The 18,230-nt window shown below is 38.3% G+C and overlaps 1 protein-coding gene across 3 annotated transcripts in view; it reads left to right on the plus strand.

The window, feature by feature from the left end:
• CNTNAP5 (contactin associated protein family member 5) overlaps positions 1–18,230 on the plus strand; it is a 981,662-nt gene that overhangs the window by 459,456 nt on the left and 503,976 nt on the right. For all 3 annotated transcript variants that reach the window (XM_045203156.2, XM_053918555.1, XM_053918556.1), the window contains one exon: positions 187–390. In XM_045203156.2, the coding sequence (XP_045059091.2) occupies positions 187–390 (204 nt within the window). The remainder of the gene's footprint in view (positions 1–186; positions 391–18,230) is intronic.

Genomic DNA, 18,230 nt, shown 5'->3' on the forward strand with positions numbered 1-18,230 from the left:
CGATTTCTTATCCCCCCACATCTAATTATGATGGGTCTAGTTTATATACCTTCCCCTTAAAACAACAGGTACTTCCATATGTCAAAAACATGCATATACAATGGACAACAACTAAGCTGGGAAGAAGGACTAGCAATTATGAAGATATACATTGATTTTTCTCTCCTCTTCTTTTTTTGTGCCTAGAATCAGATGTTGCTGATTTTGATGGCAGAAGCTCCCTTCTGTACAGGTTCAATCAGAAGCTGCTGAGCACTCTCAAAGATGTGATCTCTCTGAAGTTCAAGAGCATCCAAGGAGATGGAGTTCTGTTCCATGGAGAAGGTCAACGTGGAGACCATATCACCCTGGAGCTCCAGAAAGGGAGACTCGCCCTGCATCTCAGTTTGGGTAAGGTCAAGTTAACCCCTACTCAGACACCTACAGAAAACTTTTTTTTTTTTTTTTGTAGCAGGTTCTAGTTTCTGATCCTCCTAGTGTATGAGGTGGAAGTTTATAAAGCACAGTCCAAATGATGTTATTTATTTTATTCCTGTCAAAGAAGAAAATTACCCTATTTTGAAATGGTTAAGCCATAGATGATGTTATTTGAAATGAGATCATAATGGTAGGTAAGAAGATATACATGCTAGTTGCTGGGCTTTATTTTGTTTGGTTATTTATATATTTGTTTATTATCTACCTATTTGTCTGTTTATGTCTTCTAAAAGTAATTGAGTAAATTTAAACACACATGCATTCACACATTATAATGAGGCTTGCTCAAAATCTTCATTTGGTACATTTGGTACATTTATGAAAGGTAAGTTCTAGGAGAAAAAATGGAAAAGAGCATTTTACTTTCTTTAGAGTTTTTTGTTTGGTTGGTTGGTTTGTTTTTTAGGGAGGAGATGTCATTATATGAGGAAAATGTAAGTTTCTGGGCATTCTTGTGTCTTTTTATGAGGGGTACTGCTTTCATTAGGTGTCCTGGCTGTCCCACAGTGAGCTTGAAACTTGTCAGATGCAAGCTAATTTAGTACAGAATATCCTCCAGTCTTCTGCGCATTGAGGACTTGAACTTCTCGCTGTGGGTTGGTGCCTGCCATGGCCTGTTTTACCTCAAGCAGGTCTTCATTTCACTGTAATCAACTTCCTATTCCAAAGGAAGAAAGAGAGGGGTTCCCCACCCTTTATGTGAACAAAGACACTTTTGAAGGAAGGGTGAGACAACTGCAGAGGGCAAGGAGCAGAATTCTGAAAGATTCAAAGGCAAATCAAAAAGGAAATTACAGATATTCACCTAGATATGCACCTACCTGAAGTCAGCACTTGAGGCAAACTGAGTACATTGGAAAAAGGGTTTCTATTTCAAACATCAGGACCTGACATAAATACACATTGTTCTTATTGGACTTGCTCACCTGTAAGGCTATGCTCTTAACTTACTCATGATCCATTCTCTCTCTTATGAGGGTACCTGATATTTACAGAGTACCCACACTGTGCTAAAATACTATCCAATCCTCATCCGTCCTATTAGCTAAGTAAACATGAACCCTGATTTATCCATGTGGAATATTAGGTTCAAAGAATATAAATCACTTGTTCAATATGCACAGCTGGCTATTAGATGTAACCACCATTAATGTCTAGTTACATCTAACCATTTTTTAAAGTATTATTTTAAGATTATAAAATACGCTAATGATCCCTGGCCGGGTTGCTTAGTTAGGTAAAGTGTCATCCTGTACACCAAAAGCTTGAGGGTTTGATTCCTAGTCAGGGCACATACCTAGGTTGCAGGTTAGATCCCCTGTTGGGTGCTCACAGGAGGCAACCAATTGATATTTCTCCCAATCAATATTTCTCTCTCACATTTCTCTCCTTCTTTTTCTCTTCTTCTCTCTAAAATCAATAATCAAGAAACATATCCTCAGATGAGGATTTAAAAAAATGGGCTAATGTGCTAATGATATATCTGATGAGGAGTTAATATTCAAAATTTATAAAGAACCCATACACTCAATGCTGAAAGAATAAATAACCCCGTTAAAATTGTTCAGAGGAACTAAATAAACATTTCTTCAAAAAGGACATACACATAGTCAAAAGACATATGAAAAGATGCTTAACATCTTTCCATGTGACTCCTTCTTTGCTGACTGTCTGATTCACATTACCTAGTTACCTCTACCATGACTGACTCAGACTGGTCAGTTCTGTGGTAAAGTTGAACTAGGTGAACCCTCTTTAATTACTTTTTTAGGGTAAAAAATGATTTTCCATAATTATAAATAAGAGTTTATTTATAAACTCTTCTCTCAGACCATAGGGAGTTTTTGCACATTTCCATTTAGATTACCTGTAGTAGTTTGCCCTCTGTAGAATTACAACAGAAAAATCTTCCATACAGTAGGGAAATCAAAGAACAGAGGTATTATGTGACTGGGAAACTGTTGTTAAGAACTACACAGGACATCAATAGTACATGAAGGTCCCTCATCCTTACAAGAGTTCAGTGTCTTTGAACAGAGGCGGAAGTTTGATGCTATCTGCACTAAGTATAGCTATAGGAAAGTGAGGATCCTAGAATAGCATAAACAAACAGGTGCAGTGCAGAGTGTGCAGTGCAGGTGTCCTGGGGCCAAATATAGGATTTACAGGCAAAAGCACTGATTACATAACAACCCATTAATATATCTTGATATATCAGTGAAAGCTCTGCACATTCTCCAAAGAGTCAAATGGCAATTTAGTTTAGCTCTTTTAAAATTCACACATTATAATAAGCCAATTCACATATACTTATACAATGTATATTATTTTTCTGAACATGTATTAAGTACTGTGGAAAACTTCTTTAAAGTTGCTGTTCTTGAGAGCCTACCTTTAAGCACTCTACTAGGCATTTAAAATATATATATTTCATTTAAATCACATGGCAATCCCCGGGACCAGGGAGGCTGCAGCCCCAGGCCTGCCCCTGCTGGACCTGCTTCAGGACTCCTGGGAGAGAGCTGGTTTAGCACCTCCTTTCCCTGCCAAACAAAGCCCAAGCAATACTGTGAGAGACCTGATTGCTTGAAGTCACAGGCAGGGGAATAAGGACGAAGTGGTAAACCCACAGAGACTGTGGGTGCTGGCTGGGGAGAGTTGAAACTTGGGCCATGTGCAACCCTGACATGGAAAGTCCCTGGTCTAGCCGGAGAGGTGGGCTGTGTGAGAGGACAGGACCTTCCTTGTACAGAGGGAGCCACAGTATTGAGCAGGAGGATTTTCCCAAAGAGAAAAAGAACCTCGGGAGCACTTTGGGGAACTTCCCTGCAACAACAGCTCCAGTCGCCTCTCCACCTCGCCACCCAACCAGGGACTGTGCGCATTGACCAGGGAGTGTCTGCACCTCATCTCAGAGGGAACTGAGAATACAGGCACCAACCAGGGGAGTGTGCCCAGCAACCAGGGAGTGTGCCCAGGAATGGGGAAGTGTATGCACCCACCAGAGTCTCTGCGCACCCACTGGGGAGTGTCTGCACCTCATCTCGGAGGGAGTTGAGACCACAGGCACTGGGGAGAGTGTGAATCAAGGAAGGCGCTGTGTGCACACTCATAGCCCGGAGGAGGCCTACCATAAAAAAGAGTGGGTAGAAGCTGGGAACACCAGGATAACTACTAGAACAGGAAACCCACCCACAAAGGAAACACCAACAGATAAGAAAAGAACAAGGTGAAGGAGGGAGTGGAAGCTACCCTAACTCAACCCAAGGCCTATCTGAAAATACAAATAAATAGTGAAGAAATTAAAAAGAACAAACAACTGAACAAGAGCAAGAGAAAAGCCTAAAAACTTTGTACACACAGAAGAAACAGCTCAAACACAACCTGCCCACACCTGCACAACAGAAAACAAGAAGTAGGGGACACACTGACCCTCAGTAACCAGCTGGTGCGAAAGACTCACCAAAGAAAGACCCCAAAATAACCAAAAACCAAAGACATACACAGAGCCAACATAAACCACAGCCCAACATCAGTAAAATTGGGAGATCAAGGAGACTGTACCACTAAATCTCACAAGTATTCTACCACAGAAGTTTACACCAAAACCCTAGGGGGTCAGAACAGAGTAACTTAAGAAGCAGAGGCTAACAGGAAGAGTCTCACAAACAATGGGAAGACAAAGAAACAATCACCAAATGAAAGGAAAGACGGAAGTCTCAGAAACAATGCTAAGTGAAAAAGAGACAAGTCAACTATCAGATAATGAGTTCAAGGAATTGGTTATAAACAACCTTCATGAGCTCACATAGATTTATCAAAAACTACAGGGAAACTAAAATGAACTCATTGCAAACTATATCAACATGAAAAAGGAAACAGAAGCTATCAACAAGGGCCAAGAGGAAATGAAGAATACAATTTCGGAACTGAAGAACACAGTAGAAGGAATCAAAAGCAGGCTCGATGAAGCAGAGGATTGCATCAGCGAACTGGAGAACAGGATAGAAAAAAACACCCAGAAAGAGCAAGAAAAGGAAAAGAGGCTCAGAAAGAATGAAGAGGGATAGAGGGAAATGCAGGACAACATGAAACGTAACAATATCCGTATAATAGGAATACCAGAAGGAGAAGAGGAAGAGCCAGGGATAGAAAAACTGTTTGAAAAAGTGATGATGGAAAAGTTCCCTAATTTGAGGAGAGAAAAAGTCACACAAATCCAGGAATCACAGAGATTCCCAATCAAGAGGAAACCAAACAGGCCCACTGCAAGACACATCATAATTAAAATGGCAAAATTCCAAGACAAAGAGAGGATCTTAAAGGCAGCAAGGGAGAAACAGGAAGTAACATACAAGGGAGCCCCAATAAGATTAGCAACTGACTTCTCAATGGAAATGCTCCAAGACAGAAGAGAATGGAAAAAAAACATACCAAGTAATGAGAACCAGAGGCCTGCAACTAAAACTGCTTTACCCAGCAAGGCTCTCAATCAAGATAGAAGGCCAAATAGAGTTTCCCAGAAGAGAGAAGTCTAAAAGAATATACCTCCACCAAACCAGCTCTGCAAGAGATGCTAAAGGGACTGCTGTAAGGAAAGGAAGGAAAACAGAGAGAGAAGAACACAGGTACAAAAAATTGGCAATGAATAAGTACACATCAAAAATAACCTTAAATGTAAATGGATTAAATGATCCAATCACAAGACATAGAATACCTGAATGGATAAGAAAGCATGACCCACACATATGCTGCCTACAAGAGACCCACCTCAGGACAAAAGACCTACACAGAGTGAAAGTGAAGGGCTGAAAACAAATTTTCCAAGCAAATGGACAGGGAAAAAAAGGAGAGGTAGCAATACTCATATCAGACAAAATACACTTCAAAAGAAGGGCCATAAAGAGAGACCCAGAAGGTCACTTCATAATACTCAAAGGAAGAATCGACCAAGAAGATATAAACATTGTAAATATATACGAACCCAACATAGGAGCACCCAAATGCATAAAGAAAATCTTAAAGGACTTCAAGAAAGATATTGACAGCAACACAATGATAGTAGGGGATTTTAACACCCCACTGTCAAAGATGGAGAGATCTTCCAAAGAAAATATCAAAAAGATATTGTGGCATTGAACAATACCCTAGATGAAATGGACTTAACTGATAGATATATATAGAGAGAGACTTTCATCCCAAAGATGCAAAATACACATTCTTTTCAAATGTACATGGAACATTTTCAAAGATAGACCACATGATAGGACACAAAACAATCCTCAACACGTTCAAGAATATTGAAATCATAGCAAGGATTTTCTCTGACCATAAGAGACTGAAATTGGAAACAAATCTCAAGAAAAAAACCCAAAACTCTCAAAAACATGGAGATTGAATAGCATGCTATTAAACAATGAGTGGGTCAAGAATGCGATTAGGGAAGAAATCAAAAAGTTTCTGGAAACAAAAGAAAATGACCAACAAACCAAAACGTATGGGACACAGCAAAGGCAGTCCTGTGAGGGAAGTTCATAGTGATGCAGGCCTACCTAAGAAGAATAGAAACATCTCAAATAAGCAACCTAACTGAACACTTACAAGAACTCGAGGAACAACCACAGAGAGAACCCAGAGCAAGTAGAAGGAAGGAAATAACCAAAATCACAGCAGAATAAAATGACATAGAGACTAAAAGCACAATTGTAAGGATCAACGAATCCAGGAGCTGGTTCTTTGAAAACATAAACAAAATCAACAAGTCCTTAAGCAGGCTCATCAAGAAAAAAAGAGAAAGGACCCAAATAAACAGAATTAGAAATTAAAGAGGAGAGACTACAACTGATACCACCAAAATACAAAAGATTGTAAGAAATTACCATAAAGAACTGTATGCCAAGAAATGTGAAAACCTAGATGAAATGGACAAATTTCTAGAAAAATTCAACCTTCCAAAACTGAATGAAGAAGCAGCAGAAAGGCTGAACAGACCAGTAACACTTGATGAAATTGAAACAGTAATCAGAAATCTTCCGACACACAAAATCCGTGGACCAGACAGTTTCACAGGAGAATTTTTACAGCATTTAACTGGGAGCTACCCCCATCCTCCGCAGATTATTTCAAAAAATTCAAGAAGATGGAAGACTCCCAAACTCGTTTTATGGAGCCAACATCATGCTAATACCAAAACCAGATAAAGACATAAAAAAGAAAGAAAACTTCAGGCCAATATCGCTGATGAACATAGATGCTAAAATCCTCTACCAAATTTGGCAAACCGCATCCAGCAATACATTAAAAAGATCATACACAATGACCAAGTGGGATTCATCCAGGGATGCAAGGATGGTATAATATAGGCAAATCAATAAACATAATACACCGCATAAACAAAAGCAAGGACAAAAACCACTTGATCATATCAATAGATATGGAAACAGAATTTGATAAGGTACAGCACCCATTTATGATAAAAAAAACTCAGCAAAGTGGGAATAGAGGGAGCATTCCTCAACATAATAAAGGCGATATATGAGAGACCTACAGCCAACATCATACTCAATGCATAAAAACTTAGAGCTTTCCCACTAACATCAGGAACAAGACAAGGATGCCCTTTATTACTACTCCTATTCAACATAGTATTGGAAGTCCTAGCCACAGTAATCAGACAAGAAAAAGAAATAAAGGCATCCAAATTGGAAAGGAGGAAATGAAACTGTCACTGTTTGCAGATGACATGAATGTGTACAGGGAAAATCCTATAGAATCCACCAAAAAATTACTTGACCTAATAAATGAATTTGGAAAACAGTTGGATACAAAGTCAATCCTTAGAAATCAAAGGGATTTCTGGATACCAACAATGAAGGAGCAGAAACAAAAATCAGGGAAAAAAAATCCCATTTGATATAGCAACAAGAAAAATAAAGTACCTAGGAATAAACCTAACCAAGGAGGTAAAAGACCTATACTCAGAAAACATCAAAACACTGAAGAAAGTAATTAAGGAAGACACAAACAAATGGAAGCATGTACCATGCTCATGGATTGGAAGAATTAACATCATCAAAATGGCCATACTATCCAAAGAAATTTATAGATTTAATGCAATCCCTATTAAAGTACCCATGACATATTTCACAGATATAAAACAAACATTTCAGAAATTTATATGAAACCATAAATGACACCGAATAGCTGCAGCAATTTTGAGAAAGAAGAACAAAGCAGGACGGAACACAATACCTGATATCAAACTGTATTACAAGGCCACTGTAATCAAAACAGCCTGGTACTGGCATAAAAACAGACACATAGACCAATGGAACAGAACAGAGAGTCCAAAAATAAACCCAAGTCTTTACAGTCAATTAATATTTGACAAAAGATGTAGGAGCATAAAATGGAACAAAAATTGCCTCTTCAACAGATAGTGTTGGGAGATCTGGACAGCTTCGTGCAAAAAAATGAAACTCAATCACTAACTTACACCATACACAAAAATAGATTCAAAGTGGGTAAAGGAGTTAAATATAAGTCATAACACCATAAAAGTCCTAGAGGAAAACATTGGCAGGAAAATCTCAGACATCCCCTTAAGCCAGGGATATAAAAGAAAGCATAAACAAATGAGACCTCATCAAAATAAAGATTTTCTACATGGCTAAGGAAAACAGCATTATAATACAAAGAGAACCACAGTATGGGAAAACAGTTGGACAATAATCCCTGAGACAAGGGACTGATCTCCAAAATATGTAAAGAACTCACACAACTCCACTCCAGAAAGACAAACAACTCAATTAAAAAATGGGCAAAGGACTTGAACAGACACTTCTCCAAGGAAGACATACAGAGGACCGAGACACACATGAAAAGATGCTCAACATCACTAACCATCAGAGAGATGCAAATTAAAACCACAATGAGTTACCATCTCACATCAGTCAGAGTGTCCAACATAAACAATTCAACAAACAAATGTTGAAGAGGATGTGGAGAAAAGGGAATGCCAGTACATTGTTGGTGGGAATGCAGACTGGTGTAGCCACTGTGGAAAACAGTATGGTATTTCCTCAGAAAACTAAAAATGGAACTGCCCTTTGACCCAGCAATTCCGCTGCTGGGATTATACCCTTAGAACCCTGAAACACCAATCCAAAAGAACCTATACATCCCAATGTTCATAACAGCACAATTTACAATAGCCATGTACTGGAAGCAATCTAAGCGCCCATCAGCAAATGAGTGGATCAAAAAACTATGGTCCATTTACACAATGGAATTCTATGCAGCAGAGAGAAAGAAGGAGCTTATACCCTTTTCAGAAGCATGGATGACACTGGCGAGCATTATGCTAAGTGAAATAAGACAGGTGGTGTGATACTCAATACCATATGGTAATACCATATGATCTCACCTTTAACTGGAACATAATCAACAAAAGAAAAAAGCAAACAAAATATAACCAGAGACATTGAAATTAAGAACAATAGCCAGATGGGAGTGGGGAGGGGATAGTGGGGAGAGGGGTTTACAGGAGCTAATATAAAGGACACATGGACAAAATCAAGGGGGAAGGTGGGGGTGGTTGAGTGAAGTGGGTTTGGCTGGGGTGGGGTGGAGGGATGGGGAGAAAATGCAGACAACTGTAATTGAATAACAATAAAAATTCAAAAAATATAGATCACATGGCAATCCTATAAACTATATCTAACCCCATTTTACAGATGAAGTAACTGATGATCATTGTTACCCAGTACATTTTTCAAAGCGACAATATTGCATAACTGTATACCTGGGATTTGAAACCTCTTTAATCTTGCGCCAAAATCCTAACATTAATGATTAATATTTTGTAAATCTTCATAAAATAATTACATATTAAATATCAGCAAGTCCACTCAAATGTGTTAAATTGTGAGAATAGAGAGAGATGGGTGGGAGAGAGGAGTCCAGAAAGGCTTTAGGAATTAACTGTAATCATGTGGCTTTGTTAGTTTCTTTTTTCTTCATTAAGGTCTCACTTAATTACTTCACAAAATATTCATTAGCCCTGCATATTGTCACACAGTTTTTTTTTTTTTTTTTATCCTCATCGGTGGACATTTTCACTTGCATTTTTTAGAGAGAAAATAAGGGAAAGAGGGAAACATGGATGCAAGTGAATCGATCCAAGAGAAGTATAGATTGGTTGATCCTCACAGGGACCAGGGATCATATGCGTTTTGACAATGGGTCACTGGCATTCATGTCCAACTGGGGATAAACCCTCATCCTAGGTATATGCCATGACCAGAATTAAACCACAACCTTTCAGTTATGGGACAACACTCCAACCACTGAGACACACAAAACAGGGCCGCACAAGAGATTTTTATGATACTGAAAATGATAGCCTACAGAGGTGAAATTTGCCTTTTCATTTTACACCCACTCCCCTTAGTGCTGCCCCATTTTTATTTTCCACTACTCTCTCTTTTTTGATCCACTAAATTATTTTCTGAGACTGTCTATTCCTCTACAAGCTTGTGTGTGTGTGTGTGTGTGTGTGTGTGTGTGTGTGTGTGGTGGGTACAGATGGTCAAAACATAAGATATGAGGGTGAATGAGCATATATATATATATTTCTTTTTTTTCCAATAGAGGTAGTGTGAGAATATTAGCTTTGTGGACGGAGAGAGTGACATTGTAACCAGAATTCTTTGTGTCCTTGGGTAAGATGTGTGGCTTCTTTGAGACAGAGCTTTTTGCAGGGTTGTGTTTAGAAACAATTGTATCAACATACATAAAGTCTGTACCTTATGTGAGAAGTTTAATAAATACATGTAAATACCAATATTGATAATCTGAGAAATTAAAAATGGGACCATCAATTCTAAAAATCCAAGGGAGGCAGGCAGTGGGAATACCCATATGAATGCCCAACTATTTCAACCAGGACTCAAGCTTTCCTAAGAGAGATTTCTTTTTTTGGCTGAAATACAATCTTAAGCAAGAGAGTTTCCAATTCCTTTTGCTCAGGCTATCTGAAATTTATAAATTGTGAAAGTTAAAGTGACATGCATATTTGAACTAATTAAGACCAAGCAAGAAGATTCCATCAAAGAAGACTTCTGGGTCAAAAATACTGCAAAATGCACAGGCTTAGGCAAAAAATGTTCATTCTAAGGGTGAAGAAGTTGACATGTTTATCCACAGTATGTTGGGGGTGGGAGATAAGAAGATTAAATTAGAAATGTTTTGCAAATATTTTATACTTCCTATAAAAATTGTTATATCCTTTCAGGTTTTGAGTAATAGTTATATTATTTCATTCTAAGTATATCTCAAACCACATGAGGATCAGTATATTTTAATTAGAAATAAGATGGTTTTCCATGCTTCTTTGGCCTAAAAGACAGCTTTTGCATATTTTTATTGTTTTTGTCCCCAAGAAATGTCCATGGAGATTTTGTCTTGCCTTAATCAATTGGAAACTAGTTAAAGCTTGTAGTTAGAACTCAATGGTCACTGATATAAAACTTAAAATATATATTTCAGGATAAAGAGACTTATAATCTTTTGAAAATTGTTTTATTGTGATCTCTAATAATGACATTTTTATGTAAGGTGGAATGTTTCCTAGGACTACGGTCCTGCCTTCTTCCTGGAAACACCAGGTATAGATACAATTCAAAAATTCTACTTATGGATTTCAGAAATTCCATTTTGCTAATTGTTTAAACAAACTAATTTTCACACAATTTTGTTTTAATACATGATTTCTGAGTGTTAGTATAGAATAAGTAATGAAGGGGCAAGTGAAATTCATTCATGTCTGCCATTTTTTTATTAACTTAAAAGCAACTTGATTGGAAGAATATATGCACTTCTATGTTCATTGCAGCATTTACAATAAATAGCAAAGCTATGGAATCAACTCAGGTATCCATCAGAATACAAGTGGATAAAAAACAGGTGGTACACATATACAATGGAATATTACTTGGTCATAAAAAGAACAAAATCTTACCTTTTGAAAATTAAGAAGTACAAATTGGCAGTACAATATAGTCAGGAGGATGTAAAGTACAGCATAAGGAATATAGTCAATAATATTATAATAACAATATATGGTGCCATTTGGGTACTGGAAATATCAGGGGGAACACTTTGTAAGGTACATGATTGCCTAACCACTATACCGTACATATGAAACTAATATAAAATAATATTAAATGTAAATTGCAATTAAAAAAATAAAAATTAAATAAGCAAAAAAGAAGTAACTTGTAATGCAGGAGATATTCTATAATTTAACCATCATTCATGCAGTGTTCAATAAATCAGTTATAGAAGACAAGGGCTACATTTTTAAAAGTTTGTTTTCTCATTATAAAAATGATGTTCACTTTAAAATATAGAAAAAATAGAAAAAAACAAAACCTTTGTTAATATTTTAGTAATAGCATACTTGTGTTTTACATTTTCATATATTTCTCTTCTATAGTTGTAATTTACTCTATATTTATACTATTCTATCTTGCTTTCATATATTTTAAATCAATAAGGTATAATTTTTTTATTTTTTATTTTTATTATATATTCTTCCCATTACCATTTTGTCCCCTTATGTCCCTCTCCTCTCTGCAATCACTATGCTGTTGTCCATTTTCATGAGTCCTTTTTCCTTTTTGCTCCATTCCTCCACCCTGTAACTTCCCCCCACCATCTGTCATCCTGCTCTCCATCTATGAATCTGTTCCCATTTTCCTTGTTAGTTCGGTTTGTTTATTAGATTCCACATATGAATGAAATCATGTGGCATTTACTTCCTCTTATTAGCTTATCTCACCTAGCATAATATTCTCCAGATCCATCCATGCTATCACAAAGGGTAAAATTGTATTCTTTTTTCATGGCTGAGTATTATTCTGTTGAGTAAATGTACCATAGTTGTTTTATCCACTCATCTATTCATGGACAACTAGGCTGCTTCTCTACCATGGAAATTGTAAATAACACTGCAATGAACATAGGGGTACTTATGTTTTTTTTCAAATTCATGTTTTGGATTCCTTTGGATATAGTCCTAAAAGTGGGATTGCTGTGTCAAAAAGCTTATCCATTTTTCATTTTTTGAAGTATCCCCATACTGCCTTCCACAGTGGCTCAACCAATCTGCATTCCCACCAACAGTGAAAAGGGTACTCATTTCTCCACATCTTTGCCAGCACTTATTGTTTATTGCTTTATTGATGACATCCATTCTAAGAGGTGTGAGATGATATCTCATTGTGATTTTAATTTGCCTTTCTCTGATGATTAGTGATGCTGAGTACCTTTTCATATGTCTATTGGCCATCTGTGGAGTCTATGCAGGTCCTTTGCCCATCTTTTAATTGGGTTGTGTTTTGTTTTTTTATTTTTGGTCTTGAATTTTGTAAGTACTTTAAAATTTTTGGATATTAATACCTAAATAAGGTGTAAATTATTGAATATCCTTTTTATTCAGTGTTTCTTTTTTGTTTTATAAAAATGGTTATGACTGCTAAAAATACTTTTTTTCTTTTTCCCTCTCTTTTTTTATTCTTGTTTATTATATTAGAGTTGCCTTAATTTTCCCCCTTTGCTTCGCACCATCCATCCTCATGCCCCATTCTCACAGTCCATCTTAACTCCATTTTCCATGTCCATGGGTCACTCATGTATGTTCTTTCAATACTCCCTTCCTTTTCTTTCCATCATTGACTCTCTTTCCATTTTTTTCTGGCAGCTGTCAATCTCTTCCCTTTTTTCCAGTCTCTGGTTCTGTTTTGCTCATTTGTTTATTTTGTTCATTAGATTCCTCTTTTCAGTGATATCATATGATATTTGTCTTTCACTTAGCATAATATTGTCCAGTTCAATTCATGCTGTTGCAAAGGGTACTAATTCCTTCTTTTTTTTTCTGGTGAATATTATTCTATTGTATAGATGACCCACTATTTTTAATCCATTCATATGCTAATGGACACTTAGGTTGTTTACAACACTTGGCTATTGTAAATTGTGCTGCTATGGACATTGGGGTCCGTAAGTTCTTTTAAATCATTATTTTGGGATTCTTAGGGTATATTCCCTGGGTCACAAGGCAGTTCCATTTTTAAGTTTTTGAAGAAATTTCATACTGTTTTACTAGGTGGCTGCACCAGTTTACATTCCCACCAACAGTGTACTAGGATTTCCTTTTCTCCACATCCTCACCAGCACTTGTTGTTTGTTGATTTATTCATGATAGCCATTCTGACAGGTGTTAGGTGATATCGTATTGTGGTTTTAATTTGTATCTCTCTAATGGATAGTAATACTGAGGACTTTTTCATATGCCTATGGCCATCTGTATGTCCTCCTTGGTCCTCTGCCCATTTTTTAATTGAATTCCTGGTGTTGAGCCATGTGAGTTCTTTATATATATTTGGAAGATTTGAGCCTTGTCCAGTGTACCATGGCAAATATATTCTCCCACATAGTCAGTTCCCTTTTCATTTTGTCAATGGTTTCTTTAGCTGTACAGAAGATTTTTATTTTATTATTTTTAGTTTTTTAACTTTATTTATATTTTTTATTTTTGTTCAAGTACATTTGTCACCATTTTCCTGCCACTATTTTCCCCCACCACACCAACCCTCACCTCCAACCCTCAATCCTTCCCTCCGTTGGCTTTGTTCATAGGTCCTTTATACATGTTCCTTGAAGACCCTTCCCTTTCCTTCCTTTGTTATCCCCTTCACCACTCCCCTCTTCTCACTGTCAGTTTGTTAATTTGATGTAGTCTTATTTGTTTTATTTTGTTTTTCCTTTATCTCCCTTGCTCTAGGAGATATATCATCTCAAATATTGCTACATGGGATATCTAAAATTTTACTACCTATGTTTTCCTCTAGGACTTTTAAGATATCATGACCTATATTTAAGTATTTTATCCATTTTGAGTTTATACTGGTGTTTGGCATAAGTTGGGGTTCTAGTTTATTTTATTTTATTTTTTTTGCATGTGCCATTCCAGTTCTCCCAGCATTCATTATAGATGCTATTTTTACTCCATTGTATGTTCATGCTCCCTTTATCAAATATTCATTGACTATAGAGACATGGATTTATTTCTTGGCACACTAATCTTTTCCATTGATCTATGTGTTTGTTTTTATGCCAGTACTAGACTATTTTGATTACTGTGGATCTGTGTAGTACAGTTTAATATCAGGTTGTCATCCCTCCAAATTTTTTCTTCTTTCTCAAGATTGTTGTTGCTATTTGGGATCTTTTTTTGGTCCCACATAAATTTTTGAAGTATTTGTTCTAGATCTGTAAAAGATGCTATGGGTATTTTAATAGTAATTTCGCTGAATCTATAGATTACTTTGGGTAGTATGGCCATTTTAATGATGTTAATTCTTCCAATCCATTCATAGGTTATATGCTTATTTATTTATATCTTTCCCAATTTCTTTCTTCAGCATTAAGAAAAGTGTAATAAATCAAAAGAATAATTTTGATTACAGGTCTTTTACCTCCCTGATTAATTTTATTCCTAGGTAATCTATTTTTTTGTTGTTGCTGTAGTAAGTGGGATTTTTTTTCTTAGTTTCCCTTTTGTGACAGTTCATTGTTGGTATACAGACACATCATAGGGATACCAGGAGGAGAAGAAAAGGAGCATGAGATAAAAATCCTGTATGAAAAAAATAATGAAGGAAAACTTTCCTAACTTGGTGAGGGAAGAAGTCACACAAATCCAAGAAGCACAGAGGGTCCCAATCAAGAGCATCCCAAAGATGCCCACTCCAAGACACATTATAATCAAAATAGCAAAATTTAAAGACAAAGAGAGAATCTTAAAGGCAACAAGGGAGAAACAGATGGTAACATACAAGGGTGCTCCAATAAGTTTATAAGCTGATTTCCCAATAGAAATGCTACAAAGCAGAAAGTACAGTCAAGAAATATTCTAGTAATGAGGATAGGAAAATGTCAGCAACATAGGTGGGAGTGGAAGTCCCCATCCCCCTGTGCACAGGGGGAACATCTAGCCAATCTTCTAAGGAACAGAGTGAACAGCCAATGGTATCCCAGCATATATGAATATTGGAGGCCAAAAACTATAGAGGACATTGAAAAATCAAATGATAAGGAGAGTGCTTTGGGACAATCAGGTCCCTGGGACCAGCGTAGGGACCAGGGCAGCTGCAGACCCAGGCCCAGCAACCACTGGATCTGCCACAGGATTCTTGGGAGAGAGCCAGGTCAATAGCTCCCTCCGCTGCCAAACAAGGTTTGAGCAGCACCACGAGGGACCTGGATGCTTGAAGTCACTGGGGGGAATAAGGATGAAGTGGCTAAGACACAGGGGTGGTGTGCACCCTCAGAGATTGTGGACCTGGCTGGAAAGAGTTGGGCCTTGACAGACCCTAACTCAGATAGTCCCTGGAATGGTTGGAGAGTTCGGCTGTGTGAGAGGCCAGGTGCTTGTTTGGAGCAGCAGCTTGAATAGGAGGGTTTTTCAAAAAGAAAGAAAAAAAGAGTCACTCAGTGGCTGTTAAGGGGATTCTCCCCCATAAGCTGCCCCGCCTGCCCTGGCTGCCTCCATGCAGCCTCCTCAGCCTTGGCCATGGGCCCACCTCTGCTTCCAAGACTGAAACTGCACTCCTACCCCCTGCTGCAGCAGCAGAGGGAGACCAACTGTGCCCACAACCCTAGTGGTGTGCCACCGGTCCAGCTGTCCCCCACCCCACCATGGCTGCCACCACAACTGCAGAGGCTGGCACGCCTGACACCACCACCATAGACTGCACTCTTGCTGCAGCAACGGATGCCCAGTGTTCACTACCTCAACCCTGGGGGGTGGATAGCACCTGACGCAGCCACCCCAGTGGCCACAGCAGCAGAGGCCATGTGCTTATTCTTGAAGCCCTGGGGATGGCACACACCCAAATTCACAATCCAGTGGCTGCCAATCCCAACCCAGCAGAGGAGGCCGAGTGCTCATGCCCATAGCCCCGGGGATGGAGCATGTTTGACTCCGCAGCCCAGAGGCACCTCTCAAACAACCTGGGCACAGCAGCAGAGGAGGTAAATGCCTGCATCCTCTGGGACAGCTACAGTGGTGCCCTCGTCCTACAAGGCCGAATGGTTCTCTAAGAGGAAGGTGAAGACTCCCCCGCAAAGAAGAGCAACAGGGCTCAAGGAGTCAGCAAACCCCAGAAAGACTTAGTGGGGGTGCTGTACTACCCTGAAGAGACTCTGAGAGTCCTTAGCATCTAGAACAGCAAAGAGTGAGAAGGTGGTGTGTGAGTTGCCCCTAACTGGCGCACCTCAAGGACAGCACAACTGGTGGACTGAAGACATTGCATGGGTGCAGAAGGGCCCAGCAGCAAACTGAGGAACTGGGCAAAAGGCTGCACAACTGGGCAGAGTACTGCTTAGACCTGTCACCAATCCCTGCAAAACCACAGGAAGGCAGAAAAGCAAAACCAATCCCCCCTCAGCATGCTGCAGCCAGGAAGACCAGCAGAACTGGCTTAGCTTGTTTAAAGCCAGCAGGAGGTTTCTTCTTCTTCTCCACCTCCTCCTCCTCCTCCTCCTTCTTTCTTCTTCTTCTTTTAATTCCCTCTTCCTTCCTTTATTTCTTTTTTTATTCCTTTTTACTTCCTTCCTATTTTGTTTCTTTTTTTTTAAGTGCCCACAACTAAGAGAATAAAACTTAGAGCTGTGAAATGACCAGAGTTAGACACAAAGAGGGGTCTTCCCAACAACTGAGACAGTAAGACAAATTTCACTTTGCTACTCCAGAGAACTTGCAAGTTATTGTATGTTTGTGTTATTGTTATTTTTCACTATTTTAACATATTTCATTTTATTAGTATTTTTGTATTTCTCTTCTTTCTGTTTAGTCTTCTTCACTTGGTTTGTTAAATTGCATTGTTTGATGGGTTTCCCTTCTTCTCTCTTTCAGAGTGTATTTTTAATTATATGTCTTTCATTTCACTTGCGTTTCACTACTCTAGGTCTGGTACTTCCTATTCTTGTTATTCAGATCACATAGATTCTGTCATATGATTGGTGCTCTATTACTATTGTAAATAATTGTTGTTCTATACAATTGTGAATACTACACAGCAACCCTCCCGGATATTAGCTCACTTCACTGTTTCTGGAACTTTATTACTGTTATGGTTAACCCTGTTATCTCAAACACAACACCTATTTTCTATCCTTTACTCTCACTTTACCTCATAATCTGACCACCCACAAGCTTACTGCTTTCTAGATGCAACTCACAATCCTTCCCTGCACAACTGACCAAGAGTCTTTTCTTCTTGCCACCCTTTCTAAAAAGTGGCTAGTTGGGTGAAATATCATGCTTAACACTATCCATATGCAAAGTATCTCCTAGCTCTTCTCTAAGGGTTGGTACTTTAAATACCATAGAATACACTCCCACTGTCTTAAACCATTTTGCCTTCCCCCTCCAACTGTTCACAAAAAGGAGTACTTGGGAGTTGTGAACACAAGTATACCTGCTAGAAGACAAAACCCACCAAAAAAGGAACCACCAACAGATAACAACAGAAGAAGATGAAGGAGTGAATGGAAGCCACACTAACTTTCACAGAGGAACGATCTGGAAATACAACTAAATGGTGGAGAAATTACCCAGAAATAACAACTGAACAACAGGGGGAGAGAAGCCTGAAAATATTGCACACAAAAGAATCAGCTTCAAC

Source organism: Desmodus rotundus, chromosome 2 (genome assembly GCF_022682495.2).
Source record: "Desmodus rotundus isolate HL8 chromosome 2, HLdesRot8A.1, whole genome shotgun sequence".
In the NCBI taxonomy this organism is placed as follows: Eukaryota; Metazoa; Chordata; class Mammalia; order Chiroptera; family Phyllostomidae; genus Desmodus; species Desmodus rotundus.